This window comes from Leuresthes tenuis, unplaced genomic scaffold (genome assembly GCF_036924035.1).
Source record: "Leuresthes tenuis unplaced genomic scaffold, fLeuTen1.0.hap1 SCAF_17, whole genome shotgun sequence".
Lineage (NCBI taxonomy): Eukaryota > Metazoa > Chordata > Actinopteri > Atheriniformes > Atherinopsidae > Leuresthes > Leuresthes tenuis.
The window spans coordinates 12,726,837-12,746,344 of NW_027325371.1; the positions used below are offsets into that span (position 1 = coordinate 12,726,837).

General features: G+C 40.9%; 1 protein-coding gene across 1 annotated transcript in view; it reads left to right on the plus strand.

Moving 5' to 3' along the window:
• The first annotated feature begins 3,110 nt into the window (after positions 1-3,110).
• LOC140273326 (adenylate cyclase type 9-like) overlaps positions 3,111-19,508 on the plus strand; it is a 31,989-nt gene continuing 15,591 nt past the window's right edge. Inside the window, exon 1 of the mRNA XM_072368851.1 lies at positions 3,111-6,609. Coding sequence (XP_072224952.1) covers positions 4,797-6,609 — 1,813 coding nt within the window. The 5' untranslated portion in view covers positions 3,111-4,796. The remainder of the gene's footprint in view (positions 6,610-19,508) is intronic.

Below are 19,508 nucleotides of genomic sequence, written 5' to 3' on the forward strand. Positions count from 1 at the left end.
GCACATGAACTGATAAATCCTGCTGCACAAAATTGCAAAATTGTGATGAAGTAAAGATGAAGTGGAGGACTATTAAGTTGACCCCTGATCTCTATTGAAACAAGGCAACCCAAATGCTGACCTTGCTGCTGGTAGTAATACGAAGCTGCAAGTGCTCATGTAACTTATCTGAAGGAACGTCTCAGAAGTATGGCAGAGAAAATCCCTCAGCGTATGTTGATAGCTTTGGAAATACACTAATTTGATATTCGATTTCATTCTTTTTTCGCAGCCTACAGAAATCTCATCATTTCTAAGAAGCTGCTAAAGAATCAACAGACTGGTTATGTAGCTGCCTCATGGCTACCTTTTTGGATTTGGTTTTCACGTACATAAAAACGAGGATATAATATGTTAGGAATAGATCTAGATGTTGTTTTTAAAAAGATTTTGGTCTTCTTCTGACAGAACGCGACTAACTCTTTCCAGCATTTTTGCTAACACAAATAAAGTGACTGTTGCTTAGATTTTTTTTTTCATAAACGTGATAAGAGGTTTTCATATTTTCTTCTCACTCAACAAGAAAGTACAAATAAATTTGTCTTGCCTACATCCCAAAATGTTAGTCAAAGAAAAGGTTTGTAGTAAGAGCCCCAAAGCATGATGTTGACTCATGGGGTCACTCGCGAACTTCCTTTTCCCTCCATGTTCTGTCTTACTAACCCCCTTACTGCTTTCCCCATTTAACTTCTGAGGCATAATGAAGATCATCAAGAAACCTCCGAAGAAGCTTCTTTTTTCATGGGTTTTCATCTGTTCAAGTGTGAGTGCTCCATTAGCTGTGTGGAGTATGTTTACACCGCAGATCAACAGCATGCCCACAAGAGGGTGCTGTGCAAATAAGGGAAATATAGAGGGCGCCCAGTAACATTCAATATGCAAAAGTTTAAAGTGGGGGCAAATGCTAGGGCTTTATGACATTAGATGGTTGTGCTTTTAGTATATTTCAGTGTCACTTAACTTTATTCACCTGTGATTTTGACATTGTGTCGAATTAAAGTAGCGGCTGATTCACTTTTTTGTTTTGGTATGAAATTTAAATCAACTGGCCAAATTTTGGGAGGCCTGGTGGACATAAATAAAGATTTCTGATGGACTAGATAAGTCAAACTTTGTGGTTATTCTGCTGAAATAATCAGTCCTTAAACAGGAAGACAGAAATAAGAAAAATATGCATCTTCGTTGTCTCCCTTCCTCTTGTTTGCAGTCCACATTTCTATCCCCTTTTTAAAAGCTGTTTCATGGCCAAATGTTCCTCTTCATCAGTTAAGCAGGTAAACAGCTTCAGAGCTGATTTCACATTTGGCATTTCCAGCTGTTACTGTTCATCTACAACATGTGGTCAAATGAGCTCCTAATGCAAGTGAAACATGCCATCTGTCGAGTGCAAAAAGAGAGCAAATGAGGAAGAAAGCAAGAAGATTAGGGGTGACCAGATCAATAGTTTGGTACATCTAATGCACTTATGAGTTCAGCAACATAAAAAAAAGGCCTAGACATCAACAGAAGACAACAGTGGCCTTTCTACAGTAAAGTAAAAAAAGAAGCTGTACATCATTCAGTTAATTGAAGAGCACTCTCTGGGAGGTATACATATCATTACCCAAGTCTGCTATAAAAAGAATACTTAATGAGAGGGAAAACAGAAGGTTCCCCATGATGTGCCAATTGTTCTTGAAGGCCAGAAAGGCCAGATTAAACCTTAACATTAAACATCTTAAAAACCAGAAAAATTCTGGAATATTATGATGTCTGCTGATACAAAACAGTTAAATCATTCACAAAACATACGCAGGCAGTGTGATAGTATGGGCATGCATGGCTTCCAGTGGCACTGTCACTACTTTAGCTCATGTTGTGAGAGGGGAAAGAAGAGATTAATTCTGAAGAGCTCCGAAATCATCAAAATGCAGTGAAGTTGGTTGGACTTAACTGGTGTTTTATAGTACTGATTGACAATGAACTGATTCAAAAGGCATTTCAGTTTGAAATGTACAAACTGGATAGGTTCTGTCATCCTAATTTGGATATTGAGATGCACTAACCCTTTTTTATGCATTTGGTAAAAGTTACTTATTCACACTCATTCAACATTTATTGCTGGCATATTTCAGTGTATTATGTCTCTCATTGCATTACTACGATTATTCCAAATTGCCCTCCAGTAAGGGTTTCTTTTCTATTGTCATCGCATGGCAGATGCTTATCAGAGCCTTGTCGGTGAAATAAAGCAGGGATTGAGCCGACTATACCCACAAAACGTGCTCGGAACCTTTCAATGTTTTTCCCCCGTCAGGTTCGTCGTTTCACGACGACCCCTCCCCTCCATCACTTAATCATTCTTTTCATCATCTCTGCTTACCCCAAAAACAGATAGCAGCGTCAAGTTAACGGTGCTCACCAAAACGGAAGTACATACTTTAAAAATAAAACGCCATAATAAGACCAACTGAAATTCCAAATTTTAGGAACAATGCTGAGGGTAAATAGGCATAGGCCTGGAGGTAGTAAGCCTATTAAAATCTCGTGCAAGTGTTGCACTATTCAGCTTTTTTTGTTTGTTTGTCTTTTAATGCCTCCTATTTCTACCCACCCCACCCCACCCACTCCCAAGTTAAGACACATTATAACGGTAGCAATGGCCATCTCCACTGAAAAATGTTGTGAATGAATGCCCATATGAGCATTTCTAAGTATAGATAGTAGTGTTTTAAGAATAAGAATGAGAGAAAAAGCGAACAAAGAAAGACAAGTGAGTCACAAAAAGCGCAGTTGTCTGGAGCTTTGGTCTTGCCTTGCTAATAAGGTCATTTGAATAAGTCGAATTATAAATAGACTTGCTTGCCATGAAAGGGTCGTTTCTGACTAACAAATGTGCACCAGTTCTCAGATGACCTATATGGTTACTCGCCTCGTATTGGACAAGGTTTTTTTTTATTGTTATAGGTAAAAAATCGGATGTGATCTTTACTTTATCCTGAAGTGCATCTCTCTCTACCCCCCCTCCCATCTCACTCTCTCTCTCTCTCACAACCCCCCCACCTCCCCTCCACACACACACACAGAGTGCACGCGTTCACTTCTAGAGGCTGCACGGCTGTCTGCTCACAGAAGATGGTGGCGGCTGTTGCCACTGTATTTTGCCCACCGTGCCAGAAAGGCGCGCACAGTCTTTCAGCTGCTCTGGTGCGCACAAAATGGTCAGATAACCCGGAGAGATAGATTCCTCTCGCAGTGTGGATGGCAAAGACAATGAAAAGGCGGGACGGTGAAGCAGCATTCCTAATGTCATTTTAGTCTTGGATTAAAGAGGAATTATTTGGAGGTATGACGACATTCTCCCCATCCCGTTCAGTTCAGTTAAAGTGGTTGGATCAAGGCAGCACTCTGCTTAAACCCGTGGGACTGAGGTGTGGGGGTGTGGAGCGGAGGTGGAGACCTTTTAATTAGCTCGACTCTCTCCGGGTCTTCGTAGTCTGGTGTCCACAAGGGTGACCAAACCACCGTGGGCAAACTTTACTTCAGAAAAGGAAAGATCGCTCGATACTTCGTGAAGTCTGCTCGAAGCTTCGTTTTTCATAGCAGCTGTGCGGTGGACACTGGTTATACAGTCAGGAACCGCCGTGGTCAGGATATTTACACCATCTGGATATTTTCCTGGGGCGCATTGTGACGGTGGATTGGCGACATGTGGCGTGACTGGATACCAAAGCAGTACTGATGCAACACAAAACTGAAACAGCTCTGTGCAAAGCGCTGGGAAGCGTGTCTGTGCACGAGTCACTGACAGCTGCGCTCTTGCAATAAATCCAAACGTTTATTTTGGGTGTTTATCCACAAACAATTTGCTATAGATCTGCTTGCACAAAATCTTGAGTTTAGAGACGCTGTGGCGACGAAGGCTCCGGAGTGGAAAGTCAGGAAAGGACGGGGCTCCGTCCACGAGAACAGTTGGTATTAGGCCCTGCAGCAAGGACCATGTGGGTATATTTAAAAGCTCCAGTTTTTGCACTCACGTTCCCGTTCGCCTCATATTGCAAAACTGACCTTTGCGATCAACATGACAAACGATAAATCTTGAAACTCGGCAACTGACTTGTTTTGCGTTAAGTTTTGTCTTGTTCAGAAGTAGCCATATTTTTGTAAATGCCCAGTGGGAGTGAGTAAATCTCAACGGATGAAGTGGACTGGACATGCGCTGCTCAATTGAGTATGCTGACTGTCACGTACTCTCTAAAAACTCAGCTGAACAGGACTTGCTTGCATTAATGGGGAGAGTTTCGGAACATTACTAAACCCATCTATTCACGTTCCCATTTTGATTCCAACCTTCACTTTTACGCACAATATTTTCATCAATATTTTTTTTTTTCCAAATATTTCTCGTGAGTGAATCAAACTGTGTGCTGCAGACTCTAGTTGGACTGGAACAGAGCAGGCAGCAAGTGAACTTTGCTGTTTCAAGTGCAACAGACAGGAATGCAGGGATTGACATCAAGAAGGGCAATAATGAGCTAGTCAAAAACTTTGGATGGTCTTCTGGTGTTAATACAGCCAGAGCACTTTAACCTAAGAGGGATTCTTCCTGAAAATGGTTATAATTGGGATCTCTTTAACACTTCTAAGATTCCAAAATCATTACTCTAGGTGTGATACTGCAGCCAAACATTTTGCCTTACCTCTTTATCTGCATTCTTTTTCATAAATGACTGTGCCTTTTCCATAGTCTTTGATTTCTGGATAGACTAGCAGACAACATGGCATCCCCCCAGCATCAACAACTGCTGCCTCACAACACAGAAGTGAGCTGTGACTCCAGTGGAGATGGAGGTGTCTCTGTGAAAATTGGCAGCGGTGTCAAACACAAGCATGGAGGCGGGCCACTGGGTTCAATCGGGGGAGGCTTAATGGGGGGAACTAAGCATTGTAAGTACAGCATTTCTTCTAGCTGCAGCTCTGGAGAGTCTGGACTGAGGAGGCCTGTGGTCAAGAGTTTTCGTGCCCAGAAAAAGATGCCTCAGCTTTTTGAGAGATCAGCAGGACATTTCTGGGACCCAAAGTTTGACTCTTCCATCCTGGAAGAGGCCTGTAGAGAACGCTGTTTCCCTCAGACCCAGCGGCGCTTCCGCTATGTGCTCTTTTACCTGGTAGCTTCCAGTTTCCTCTGGGGATTGTATTTTGCTGCCAACCCCTCTCGCTGTGACAAGGCTACTTTTCTCCTCCCCACTGCTTCTTTTGTTCTTTTCTGCCTCCTACTCTTCCTCTTAACCTTTACAAAGCTGTATTCTCGCCACTACAACCAAGCATCTCTGCTGCTTATCCTTGTAACCTTCATCTTAACCCTGGCCCCCCAGATCCAGACATCAGGCTTCAGAGACCCCGACGTTCCCACACCTGCACTTGATGTGGAAGAATTCAGTGGAATAGGGCCCACATACAACCAGTCCTATGAAAAGCTTGTGGGAAGTAGCATCATGTGCCCCTGTCTCTCTCCTGTAGGCACCTTCTCACTCTGCATTGAGGTTCTGTTGTTGCTGTACAGCGTTCTCCATGTTCGTCTCTATGCCTCTGTCCTGCTTGGGTTTCTCTACTCTGTCTTTTTTGAGAGTTTGGGCTGGCTGCACCTCACCCAGGTAGGGGAGAACTGGAGCTTATCTACCCCATTGGACTGGGACACACTAAGCTGGTTGGGCCCAGCCAAAGCCTTGCTCCATCTCTGCGCTCATGCTATTGGCATCCACCTGTTCATTATGTCTGAGGTCCGGTCCCGCAGCACCTTTCTTAAAGTTGGACAAGCTGTTATGCATGGCAAGGATCTGGAAGTGGAGAAAGCCTTGAAGGAAAGGATGATCCACTCTGTTATGCCCAGAATTGTGGCCGATGAACTGATGAAGCAGGGTGATGAGGAGCTTGGTGATAATTCTGTTAAACGTTACTCCACCAGCGGTGCCGCTGCTGCCATTTCCAGCCCAAAAAACAACAAATGCAAGAAAACTTCCATCCCCAGAGGCCAGATAATTTTCAGACCCTTCAACATGAAACGGATGGAGCCTGTCAGTATCCTCTTTGCTGACATTGTAGGCTTCACCAAAATGTCTGCCAACAAATCTGCTCATGCCCTTGTTGGGCTTTTAAATGACTTGTTTGGACGTTTTGATAGACTTTGTGAGCTAACCGGCTGTGAAAAGATCAGCACTCTTGGAGACTGTTACTACTGTGTAGCTGGTTGTCCAGAACCCAGACCGGATCATGCATATTGCTGTGTAGAGATGGGCCTAGGCATGATTCAAGCAATTGAACAATTCTGCCAAGAGAAGAAAGAGATGGTTAACATGAGGGTGGGTGTCCACACTGGGACTGTACTGTGTGGTATTCTAGGCATGAAACGCTTTAAGTTTGATGTTTGGTCGAATGATGTAAATCTTGCCAATCTGATGGAGCAGCTTGGTGTGGCTGGAAAGGTCCACCTGTCACAGACCACCGCCAACTTCCTGGATGACAGATACGAGCGTGAATGCGGACAGGTTATTGAGAGGATAGGCCAGAGCATCGTGGCTGACCAGCTCAAAGGTAAGCATTTAGTGGAGGAAACGGTCACAGGAGAACATATTAATAATGCTGCTTTTATTTATTTATTTTTTACAGTAGCTTTCAGTATCACAGTGGTAGGTTTAGTTTTATTTCTGATGTCACTATGCAGTATCAAGATCTGATGTAGTTTTTACAGATTGGCTGACATTTTTAAACCTAATGTTTCTGATATGAGCTCATAAACTTAGTCTTTTTTTTTATATACTTTCAAATTTATGTCAAGTAATAGTAACCTGTCATCCTCAAGTGAAAGAATTACTTATACCAGTATATCAGCTGAGTCAAAGCTGTTGTAGGCAAGAATTTGCATTTGTCAAGGTCAACACAGGGCTTAAGCATCATGCATCATATTGGCAATAGTTTGCAGGGGTTGGAGTTTATCTATCTGCTTTGTGGTGTTGGTACAATGTGACTGTATCACATTCAGACGCCATCTTCTATCCCATCCTACCCTCCCCTCAGCTCACTCTTTGTTCTCTTGTTCAATTACATTGCCTTCCAGACGTCCTCAATGTGTTATGTTCTCTTAACCTCGCTCTGAACCTCAAGGATTGCTTTACAACTTAATGTATCTGTCACCTTTTCTGTTAGACATTTGCCTGCAGCTTCATCTTCACCTCTCTGCCTTGTCATGTCCCTGCTTCTAAACTGCTTGACTGGAGCTTTTATTTTATGCATTTATGCAAATCGTCTTAGTGTGACTAAATGTGGGCTTAATGGCTCTTGTCATCATTTAAAGCTCGCTGATCCATTGTCGCCCATTGTAAGTGAAGTGACAATATCTGACGAAGGTATTTCAGATAGTGTTCACCTGCCCTTTTGAATTGGTATTCAGGTTTATTTTTGTTTTGCTGTGGTGCTTGAGGCTACACATTTCATTTTGTCCTGTGCATTTAAGGCAGGGATAAATATGGACTGGGAATTTACACACATTAGCAATTCGAGTGTGCACATTAATAATTTGGGGTTTATAAATTATCAATTTATTCATATACCCACTGGACTCTTCAGAGATAAAATAGATTTCCCTGGAAATCAGTTAATGTACCAGTGAAGCAACAAGACTGAGTCAAAGTGCCTTTTGTTTACTGGCTAGCAGGAGTAATTTATAGGTCTGCATTCCTCCTCATCTCTTTTAGATTAACAAATGACTACTATCCTTGCTCTTGCACTTCATTACTTTACTGGAATAATGTGTTTACTAGAGTGTGATCACCTTTCCTTCTCTATCTCCTCTTTCTTGACTCCTTTGTTGCTCTCATCGTGCATTTAGTTCCCCACACAAGATTTATCCTCTCCCTGTAGTTTTTCCATGTCAGTGAGAGAGCTGGCTGTCAGGTGAGAGTTGTTCTCCAGCGCTGTAAAATTCCCTGCACTGTCTGGCTCAGACTGTATAAATCACTTGGGTAACATTGCAGCGAGGCGTTGATCCCTCCTGTATCTGGTCCCCGTTGCTTGACTCTGAAGTAAATTGCTCTGACAGACACTGATTGTTGTGCAGCTGTCGCCTGTGTGTTTGCGATGTTTAGTTCCTTCAATACTTTTTGGCCTCTGAGTGTTGTCACACTTTCACTTTTAGGTCATGCTAAAGCTATAGCAATTTCTTACCCACAGATGCATATTCCTAAAGGTTTGTTCTCCCTTTTGCAACCATAAGCTATTTTATTTGAGTGTACAACCACATGTGATCAGTTGGGTGTTACAGCTGCATCCTGTTGTCTCCCCAGCTCTGACCTGAGACCTACGTTTTTGCAAAAACTGTAAATGTGGTTCAGTTTACATGGGAGTGATGTATTAAGTCTGCTTGATTAAAATGCAGTCATCTATAAGGCTCCAAATAATTCCTCACATTATGTCTCATTAAGTTTTTTTCTTGTTAATGCTTAGTAAATCAGAAAATGCATTGTAGTATTTTCAAGTTACCAGGCTCCAAAACTATGAATCTATCCACGCCACAATGTTCTCTGATGCTGGAAATGAAGTGCAATATTATCACAAGTTTGTATGTTTAAAAATAGAAAAAAAGCAAACAAGCAGATTATTGATATGTACAAATACTGTAAATATTGCCTTACTATTTCTTTATTTCAGTTCAGTTAGCAGTCAAAAACCCTTGAATATTCAGTTTCAGTGACATAAAGCAAAGAAAACAAGTAAAATCTCATGTATGACTTGTAGATTATCAGGTAAACTCTAATTCAGAGAAATATAATAGTTAATGTGATTCATCTAGAATTATAACCGAGTTAGCCGGAATGATGAACTGTACACAAACTGTAAGCTTCTTTGTTTGTTTGTTTGTCTCTTCAAGGATCTGCTCATGAAGTCCGACCTTGTTGTGTTGTTCATTTTCCTTACTGGAAATGTGAGCTATATTTAGTTCCATTTCCTTGGAAAGTACCTGTCTGCCTTTCCTTTGTGCTTAATACAGAGTGATGGCACCTGCAGAAGATTATCCCTTTGGAGGAGACTGTCAGTGTGACTCTATTATTCTGCCACAAAACATTCAAACACTGCGCTCTTCTTTTTTTTCCTTTTTTTTTTTTTCAAGAAGCCATTATTTCCAGAGAAAATAATGTGGTTTGTTGGCTGATATTCACTGAGGATTGTGAGTATATGGAATTATTACAGTAATGCCAGTTGAGGCTTTAATCTCTTTCTCTACAATAATATTGCAGATTAACGACGCCTACACTCGTTTTGTGGCTTAGGGATGAATTGAGTGTTCTGAAAACATGATGGCTTGAAAGGGTTTGCTTGTAACAAGAATGTAGCAAATCATTTAAATTTGCGCGTCCCCACACCTAAAGGCAGCTTTATAGAAGATTTCAAATAATTATTCACATCAAATGCAGGTTTATTCTTAACCGTTCTACAGCATATTCACATACATCTTTACCCAATTAGACACACACAGTTAACTGACCAAAAAAATATTAGTGCTTCCCTCACACTTAAGTGCTTCACAGCACATCCAATCAGATTTCTGAATGTCATCTCATGTCAGGACCACTTCGTGGAAAAACAACCGATGAGAGACCTACTGTACTTTACTTCTTGATGAAGAGGGAATGGCTGATCCAAGTTCACCAAAGGGCTTGGAAAGGGCCTGGAGATTAACAGAGGAGAGTGACAGTATCAGTGGATCTGTACACAAAACTCTGAATGTGTAAGCAGCTGTTTGTGTCAGTGGTCTGTTAATAACCTCTATCCTGCTTTATTTTTGGTCTTCAGAGTTTCCTGTTTAGTATGTTTATTGTGAATCTTCCAGGCTGGTGCTAGAAATCAAGTTGACTTAATTACATTTTAAATTTTTAAATGACCAAAGTTCCACTTCCCAAACATTTTCATTGATTTTGGCTTTTCACAGCTCTTTTGTATAATTGCGTAGGTCCTTTCCACTAATACTCACATTGAACAGGGTTCTCACTAACCAGCTGCCACAAGGTATAGCATGTTCTCAGATTGAGTTTGAAATTGTAAGAGTGACCTTCTCAACCTCATAGTGCTGAGTAACACCAAGCCGGGCATCTATACAGTATCGTCTACCCTCACACGGCGCTTCTGTCTTTACCCTGTGGGAGATTTCTAATTAAGGCTAAGGCTTTGGCTAAAGTGATTAATGTTAGTAATTCTCCATCTTCAAATCTCCCCGCCTTGGCCCAGTGTTATCTTGACCTCCGGAACACATCAGTGCTTGCCAGCCAGGCGTTTTTATCACAATAAATGATATCGATTGCCTATCATGAGACTGTCATGGCTGTGTATATTTATGATGAGGCAACAAGGAGCGATGACAACAAAAGAGGGTTCATGTTAGGTGGATATGAAAGAAAACCAAAGAAGGCCAAGTGTTATGTTAGATACTAACAAAGAAGATCATTTATTTTCTGACTGACAATATGCATGAACTTGTCTTAGCTCCTTGTCCATTTTTAAGACTCAAGAAGTATAACTGATCATGTGCATGACTAATTTGAGAACTGAGAAGCGTTTTGATGCAGATAGTACTTTGAATGTAAGGTCTCCCTTTTACATGGTGTTTGTACTTCATGCTCTGAACTAAGTAGTTATCAAGTGAGCCATGTTTTCTTTCTCAGGGATTTACTTGCACATTTTTACACATCCCTGCCCCCACCGTCTGAATGCTGTCTCGTCGAGCTGTGCCGTCAGCCAGCAAACTGTATAAAATTGCCTTTAAGCTTGATTGAGAAATTACTTTAGTCTGCTGCAACCTGATTACCAGCAAATGACACTGCTTATGCTTTAAGGTGTTGTATTCAATTATTTTACTCAAAAAATCAGTCCTTGCTAACCAGCAAGGCCTGTCCTGCCCTTTGTTTCCCTACCTGCAGCTGGTCATATCACTGTTGTTTGTCCTTTGGCTTCTTTTTCAGCAGTATTAATTTATTCCTGTAGTGTTTCAGCTGCTTCTGTGAGCTTGGCTGTGTGGCACAAGATCTGATATGCAGATTAGTAAACTACCATTGTGACAATACCTTATTTTTGAGCTGCATGGAAAAGCACAATTATGGACAAATGCACACATGTTCACCTGTGTATAGCACTGACAAAGCGCTGTGTGATTGTGTGTGAATTTGCGTGTGGTCTGCTTGCATACTGCTGTACTTGACAAAAAAGTTAAACAGTTTGGCTTTTCCCCCTAACATATACTCCGCTGTCTTCTCGCTCCTGCCAGCAATCAAAAACCTAGAATAATTTTTGTCTAGACTCCTGAGCCCAAATCAGTATGCACACACAGCCTTCAGCTACTGTAGAAAGCCAGAGAGGGTGTTGATGGATAAGTGGACTGCACTGAGTGGGGAAGCTTAATTCTTGGAGAGGTTAGAACATGCAGACATAGGGGTAGACCATGGTGAGGCATTTGGTGGCAGTTGTGATGATTTTATGTAAAAGAGTGCTAAATGGATCACAGGTTTACTATTAGAAGGCTTATAGTATTTTGTAGTGGCTGTTTTCCCTGATGTCTTGGAGAGTGATATGACGGCACAGATGCTCATGGCTGCCAAAGGAGTGCCAATGAGACTTGAAACTGCAAGCTGAAACTTGTATTGCAGTGACCAAGCTCCAGCTAGTTCTGCATGGTAGATTACAGCTCTACCTAGAGAGTAATGATGTAATACATCACGCTGCATTGTACAGTGTCTTTCTGTACTGCGCATTATAGTTCAGCAAAGCATGGCACTGTAGCCTGCAGCAGTGTGATATCACCATTTATCTTGTTTGGCCTTATCATACCGAACAAGTCAGCAGAACCACTGTCATGGTCTGCAAACATGTGGCCATTGTGACGAGGTTGCTGAAGGTCCATTATGTGCTGTCTAGCTGAAGTTTTATAGCTATGATCATTTAGGTTATCTGATGTGTCACACAGTTACTCAGCAGAAATATAGAACCTGTACTCATTTGGGAGAATTGCACAGCAAGTGTGTTGCTTCGACCCAGTGAGCAACAAAAAAATGTTCTACAGGGGAGATGTGATGAGTTTCTGAATTGGGAGCAGAAAAGCAAAGAGGGGGGAGAAAAAAAGCTCCAGTAACCATATCTGTAGAATTCATTGAAATTTCTATTAAACTGATCCTGTTGGAGATTTCTCTTGTAGCATCTTTTTGTGTCCTGTTGTATTTTCTGTCACACTGAGCAGTGTCAGAGGGACCCCGCAGAACCCTCAGGCTTCTCACATGAAAAGGGGACAACTATCCTACATGCCTGAAGCTGCTAGCTCTGACTATTCTAATGGAGATGATGAGGTGGAGGAGAGAACCTGATATTAGCAGCACAGCTGTGTGTCTGATAAGAAGCCACACTTGCAGGCCGCTAACATGGCTGAGCTGTTGGAATAGATACAGCTCGTAGAATGTGTCGAGCCAAACATGGTACAAAAAGTGTTTTCAGGCACTCACTGCAGCAATTTGCTCCTAAGCCTCGTGACATTTTTATTTTAGGCCAGTGTAAGATCAAGACTGAAATGAAAGGATGATGTGCAGGTGACATCTTATAGGTTATAAGATGGAGATATTCTTCAGTTTCTGCCTACAGAAAAATGTTGTAGGAGGGTTTAAATTAGGATAATGAAATTGGGAAGTAACTAGAATGGTTGTATTGGCCTATTATTAATTTTAGGGAAGACATTATGAATCAGCTAACTGAATCAGAGTTAATGATCAACAATCTTGTCCTTATCTTGAAGAAACTGGAAAGATACAGTCTGTCACAGTTGACACTGTGAACAAATGAAAAATATACATTTGTAGCCTTTTCATTTCTTTTCTTCATATGCTCAGTGTTTAAAATTGTAAAATGGAGACTCACCCAAGGCATGCACACGGGCTTCTTTTTTTAACATGAATATTGATCTGGAAGAAACTACCCATTCATGCTCTGCGGCATTGCCATTTCATCAGCGACTCCATTTGCTAACATTGGGGTGGGTTAATAAAGGCAGAAAGAAAATTTTATTTAGCCATGCTTCAATGAGATGACTCGAGGGGGGCCATTGATGGATATGTCTGTCAGTCCTGTAACTCGAAGAGGCTGTGAATAGTGGGAGATGTAGGAGTGTTGAGTAGCAGGATAGCAAATAATACTACATTGTTCCTTATCTTAAAACTATAGTAGGCAACCAAGAGTTTCATTTCTATATATATGCTTTTGCAAAATTTGACCGAGCCCTAAAAAGAGAAACCACACAAGCATGATTATCAGTAGAATTAAACTGTTTCACTATCTGATGGGGAACAAAACATAGACACGGGTAAATCATATCATCTTGAGATGCCTTAGCGTAACGTCAACACTTTTCAACTCTGCCAGACTTGATACAGTTTCTTAAAGAACTTGTTTGGTGCCATTGCTCAAATGAATTGTTGCTGTCTCATTGACTGCAGGTGGCAAGCCAGACCGTTATGTGGAATGAGTTTTCACAGAGGTGCATTTTATGCTGAGAGGATCAGCTTGCACATCTTCCTGCAAATATATCTTTCCTGCTGCAGGCTGAGGAAAAAGATAAAAACATAAAATAACAAAAGCAGAAAATAGAGAAGGGAGTTATAAAGAAGCAGACTAGTGAATACAGAAGAAGACAGAAAGATGATAGTTGCTTCCTAAGGTTTGTCCTGTACAAGGCTTTTATGCACCTGTACTTCACAAGGACATTTCCCATCTGCAGCAACACACACACACACACACGCGTTTACTCAATCTCTGCACCCTGGGACTGCACAGGCTAATTGCCATAGCAACAGCCTATTGAAAAGGGTGAGGGTCAGCTGCCTCTTTTTAGATGTAAGGATTGGTGCTCTGACTAAGAGAAAGGGATTCATTTGACTTTATTTGTTGTTGGAAAAGAGCGCACATTTTTTTTATTAAATTTTCACCCTCCACCGACATGTCTCTACAGGATCACTATACAAATGCAAACTGCACACACTGCCTTTTCTTTTGCCTTGAAAAAGTGGAAGAAAATGGGTTTTTTCAGTTTTTTTTTTTCTGCAGCTTTTGCTATTTCACTGCATGTGTGGATTGTCATTTGCATCTCTCCCTGTACAGTGTGTGTTGTGTGTGGACTAAAGGAAGTGTTGGTGATGAATTGCTCTCATGAGTCACTGATGCCTTCTAAGCTTTTTTTTTTTCCTTTGTGATCAAGGGTGCAGAAAATTCCAGCACTCCTCTCAACAGAAACATACTCGCCTTTTACTGACATTGACAGATGAAGCTCACTCTTAAGGTGGCATACAGTAACCTCTAACTCTGTCCACCACACGCCACTTAGACATAAAAACTTAATTTTGCACTTGCTATTCAACTACAGCAAATGGAAACACCCACACATGCGGTCACACCCTGTGTATGGTTGTGGGCTGTTGTGACTTGTTAGTGTGCACAGCGGGAGTGTACATTTGATAAATGGTTGTGTGAATTATGAATGAGTGAAGATGAGGGGCAGCCGCTGCTTGCTGAAACCTGCTACTGCACTCAAAATGCACGGGTTAACTGTGCAGCTTTGTGTTTATGCAGCATGCAGTACAACTACTGTTTGCTTTTCTTTTTTCCTTTAGTGCTCGTGTGCAGATTTACATCGGTTACAGATGTATGAGCTTAAGCCTGGGAATTAAATTTTGTTTCGGCCTGTTTTCGCCCACTTCTCTCAGAGCATGAGGAAGTATTTTGAAATACTTGTCTTACACACCCTTCCTGTGTCACTCTTTAAGACATTTAAGTAAATATCTTCACCTTCCTTTTGACCCCTTGATTTTTTTATGTTGTGTCCCTCTAATGTAGTTATTTTTGTACCCATTGTCTTATGATTTTATATATGCTGTATACATACTGTCTGGCCAAATATAATTTCAATAAGCTTGTGCAATGTCGCAGCTTTGCTTTCCATACATTTTTTCGCAAAGATCCTGTATCGATGGCGGGCGAGTTAGTGTTGTAATGTGTCTTCCAACACACCCCAAAATTGTCAGTGGTGTTAAGGTCTGGAGTCTGTGGTGGCCAATGCACGTGTGTAAAATGATGTCAGTAGATTTGCAAATGGGTTCCAAGATGGGGAAAATAGCCTATCTATCATTTATGATACAGCCCATTTAGGAGTCGTATTCTACAACTATTCCATTAGGGATAATCAGGACAGCTTCATTATATTTTTTTTATTGCTACATTATTTTTAGTTTTAGTACTTTGTGCATGGCCTGTTTGCTTGCACCTGCACACTCAATTTCCAGAGAAGATGAAAAGTTCTCTAAAATGCAGCAAACTGAAATCTGTAAACTTTAATTTGCTTGGAATGTTAATTAACAGACAGAGGAAGTAAATTTCAGTGTCTTTACTGACAAATATGATTGTATTTAGAGAATGTAAACAAATCTATGATTCAATGCCAACACGCTAAAAGAAAGAAAAAAATTTGAGAGCGAAAAGTTAATTGAGTAAACGAGTAATAGCTTTCTGGAATTGTCTACAATCAGCATATATCAGTTTAGTATCCTCACAATGGAATTTATTACAGATATTGTTACAAACATTTGGGTTGAACACAGTCAACTGCAGAGTCACCTGGTGGTGCCTCTCAGACTGGAGCAGAAAATGAAATTTACATCAGATGTTGCACACAAGAGGATATGGAAGTCATGAATAGCCTTTTAGTCTTTTCAAGCAAGGATAGATCATGGCTCAGCACTCGGTGCCAAACTCAGAGACTCATTGCTAAGTTGGCCTGAGGTCTTTCAAATTCCACAATGCATAATGTTGTGAAAAGATTTGGGGAGTCTGAGGGATTCTCGGAGGATAAAAGCGAAGACTGAAACCCTCTGTTGGATGTGTGCAACTTTTAAGCCTTCAGGCAGCACTCGATGAAAAACATCATGCCACCGTAATCAGTATGAACACATGGGCTTAGGAATACCTTAGAAAACCATTCTCACTCAACACAGGTCCCGACTCATACAGAAATGTTACATAAAACCGTCGTGGGTTAAACAACACGTCAACTTTGTGCAGAAAGAAGGCGTTGCCGAGCTCGCTGGGCTCAAGAACTAGTTTGAACTTTCGTTTTAGGGAAAATGTCTTGGGTTTTTTTCCCAGAAGGACAGTGCCAGACCTCAAAGGTTCAAATTAATTGAATTGAAGATTTAACTTTTTGTTGTACTTTGTAACACTTCCCAGCATCTGGAAATGGGCTTTGTGCACAATGTACCTGACAATGTGTTCCTGCTGTAGACTTTAGTACCAGAGGGAAAGTCTGTCACGCTGTAGAGACTACACAGCTGGTTTTATGGTAATCTTGCAGAAAGGGTCAATGCAGATCAATGCAAAGTTTTGCTAAGTGATCCTCTTTATCATACGATTAAACATGACTAGCCTGATGTGAGGTGGCCTCTTCCAGGAAGATGATGCCCCCATGTTAGCTGCATAAGATGTTGCTGAAAGATTTGATCATGAAGATGACATGAGGCATAAGATGAGGCTTTCACAGTCACCAGATCTCAACACAACTGTGCACATATGAGCCACTTCAAACAGAAGCATAAAGCTCTGTCCACCATCAACAGAAGTCCTAGTGAAGGAATACTCTTACAAGAATGGTGTTTCATCCATTCAGTCGAGGTGCATTCTTGCTCTTCTGGTTAGCCACTATCTTACTAAGACATCTTATGTTGTTTTTTGTTTTTTTCATTGATTCATCTTTTTGTATCTACATTAAAAACATGAATACTATTTTTAGACCCAAATATACACATTAAAACCTCAGGTGTCCTTTAACCTGGATCAACAGTACGCTTATATGTTTCATGAGGTCCCAATGAGTTATTAATGTTTGACATGCTGGATTTGATAAATATGTGGTTCGAGTTGTGGTTTGACTAGTTTTTGTGCAGCTTTTACAGTACAGAGGAATGAGTAGTTTGGCTTTGGGCAGACAAGTACTAATAATAAGATAAGGTAGAGTAGGATCATATTTTGGTTTCAGATTATGAAAATATTATTTTGCAGTGACAGTGCTGTATAGATGGTGTGCCTGGTGTCTCGCTTGTCAGTTGAGCTCAAGAGCAGCCTCAGGCTCAGCTTCCTTCTTTGACTTTAATGTGGAGCAGTCCTCCTGTGTACCACTAGCTGTCATCTGCTACTTCATTCCCATACTTTATAGCCCCTGTAAGCCAAGCATGCTATCAAGCCTAAGGATCATTGTTGACTTACAGCATGTATGTGTATGTGTGCCAAGTACCTGATATATTCCTCTCATAGTTCACTCCCCGTTCTTTGATGACTTTGAATTTGTCTTTCTCTTCCTTTGTTTTTTTTCTGTCTAGCTTCCTTCTTGATGCTGTCTCATTCTGTAACTGTCTCAAACTGCTGGCTCTGCTGTTTTACAAACTGCACCTTCAACAACAATGTAATGCCACAGTGATGTTTATCTTAGCAAGTCCAATATCAGATTGTCTCTGCCTTTTTTTTTTCTAAGCCATGGGATTTAATATACCTGTCCATTGTTCTTTTTAAGAGAAAAGGGTCGCTGTGCAAACAGCATACAGAACAACTTGTGTCTCAGTGTCAGGCAGGATATGATTCAGGGTAGAAGCTGAGCTTGTAATTAGCGTTGTCATTTACTCACGGCGTATTTCTTGGCGTATGTAAAGAGTGCTCAGGGAGTAGAGAAGCAGATCCAGCACATTTTCATCATTAACCCCCAGTGAAGATGCCATCACTCAAAATGTTGCGTTAGCAACGTTTGTTATATTGGAGCAGAAAGGCTTGGGACTGGTGGTGCACGAGTGAGAGGGAGGGTTTTTTTCGCCATTGGCTATTTGCTTTGATCATATACCCATAGCTACAAATGTGGTCGGTGTTTAATCAATAGGGGAGTGCTGCTCATAGCAGCAGGTCAATATCATCTCTGGCTGAGATATTTCAGCATGTGATAAAATCGAATTTCAGTTCTAAGCAAGACTCTTGATAGAAAAAAAAGAAAACTCCAGACAGTTCATTAATTAGAAATGCATTTCTTTTTATGGCCATTTTTCCTTTGTTCTCAAATAGAAGACAGCTGGTGTCAGACAGCAGACTCAACTTATTTATCATGGAGGGAAGAGATGCAATTCATCATTACTTCCTCATTCAGCATGTTTCAAAACCAAGGTCCAAAGTATGCTTTAGATTTTAATTTATTTATTTGAAATTATAAAAAAGATGTTTGAGGTTTTATATACTAGACTAAAAAGAGCATATGGGCATCAAGAAAATAAAATGAAAAAAACTACTGTGAATTAAGACACCGTATAAAAGGCTTCATATTAAAGTAACATTTTGAGAGATTTAATACATCTGTGCCCAGCATCAGAGGTTTTTAAAGTCCACTTTTATGTGGTTGTATAGTGAAGTCATATTTCTCTAAATTTATCACACAACCACACGTACACGTATGGGTATTTCTGCAGTGAACACAGATGTGCTGAATGCTGGAAAGGAGCTGTATGGTCACCTTTATGGGAGGGAGGAAAATAGCATTCAGATTTAGCATTCAGAGGTCTATGTTTGCATTGGCAAAGAAAGACTGTGTAAAACAGAAAAAATAGGAGGTCAGTGTATGCTTTTGTGATGATGTCAGTTGGGGCAATTCTTTGTGGTGTATAACCTGCTATGTCAATGTGGTGATGAGGCAAACGGATATGGGCTTAGACACAAAAAAAATATGGACGATCGTTGGATTGCAGACAAAGAGAGAGGGAGGAAGAAAATAACACTGAGCCTCAGTGCGGTTGACAAAACAGTGAGAAAAATACAGGCCACTGAGCAAAGGAGAAGAGGCTGTCAAAGATTTTGGAGAGACTTCAACTGTATCTATTGTTCTGCCAGCAGACCATGCCAACCAGGGACTGTCAAGGAGGGATGGATTGCAGACACAGCCAAGTGAGAGTTAAAGACCATGGAGAGATGTGAAGAGTTTCTATTGTTGTTTTGATTGAGCTGTAGGGCCGGACTGAAGCCAGAAAAAACGCAGAGGTCAAATATGGAAATTTTGTTTTGGTGCCATCTCTGTATACAGCAGTGAGGTACAAAAAAAGGGGAAGGATATTGACAGATATGTTGATTAAAGCGGGAAGAGAGACCTCAGAATGGCGTGATCTGTGGGGACTCTGAGGTAATTCACAGTTTAGAGGCATGTTTTTTTTTGTGCTCAATCTGGAGTGGTCATGCTGAGAAACACATGGCGAACACGACCTGCCTTTTCTTTTTATTTGCTTGGGTTTATGTAACCTGTTCTGAGTGTCACTGTGGGTTATCTGGGGTCCTCAAGTGCTGGAAAGGACTGTTAAAATTATCCTGATGAGTTTGACTCATAATTATCAGATGTGTTT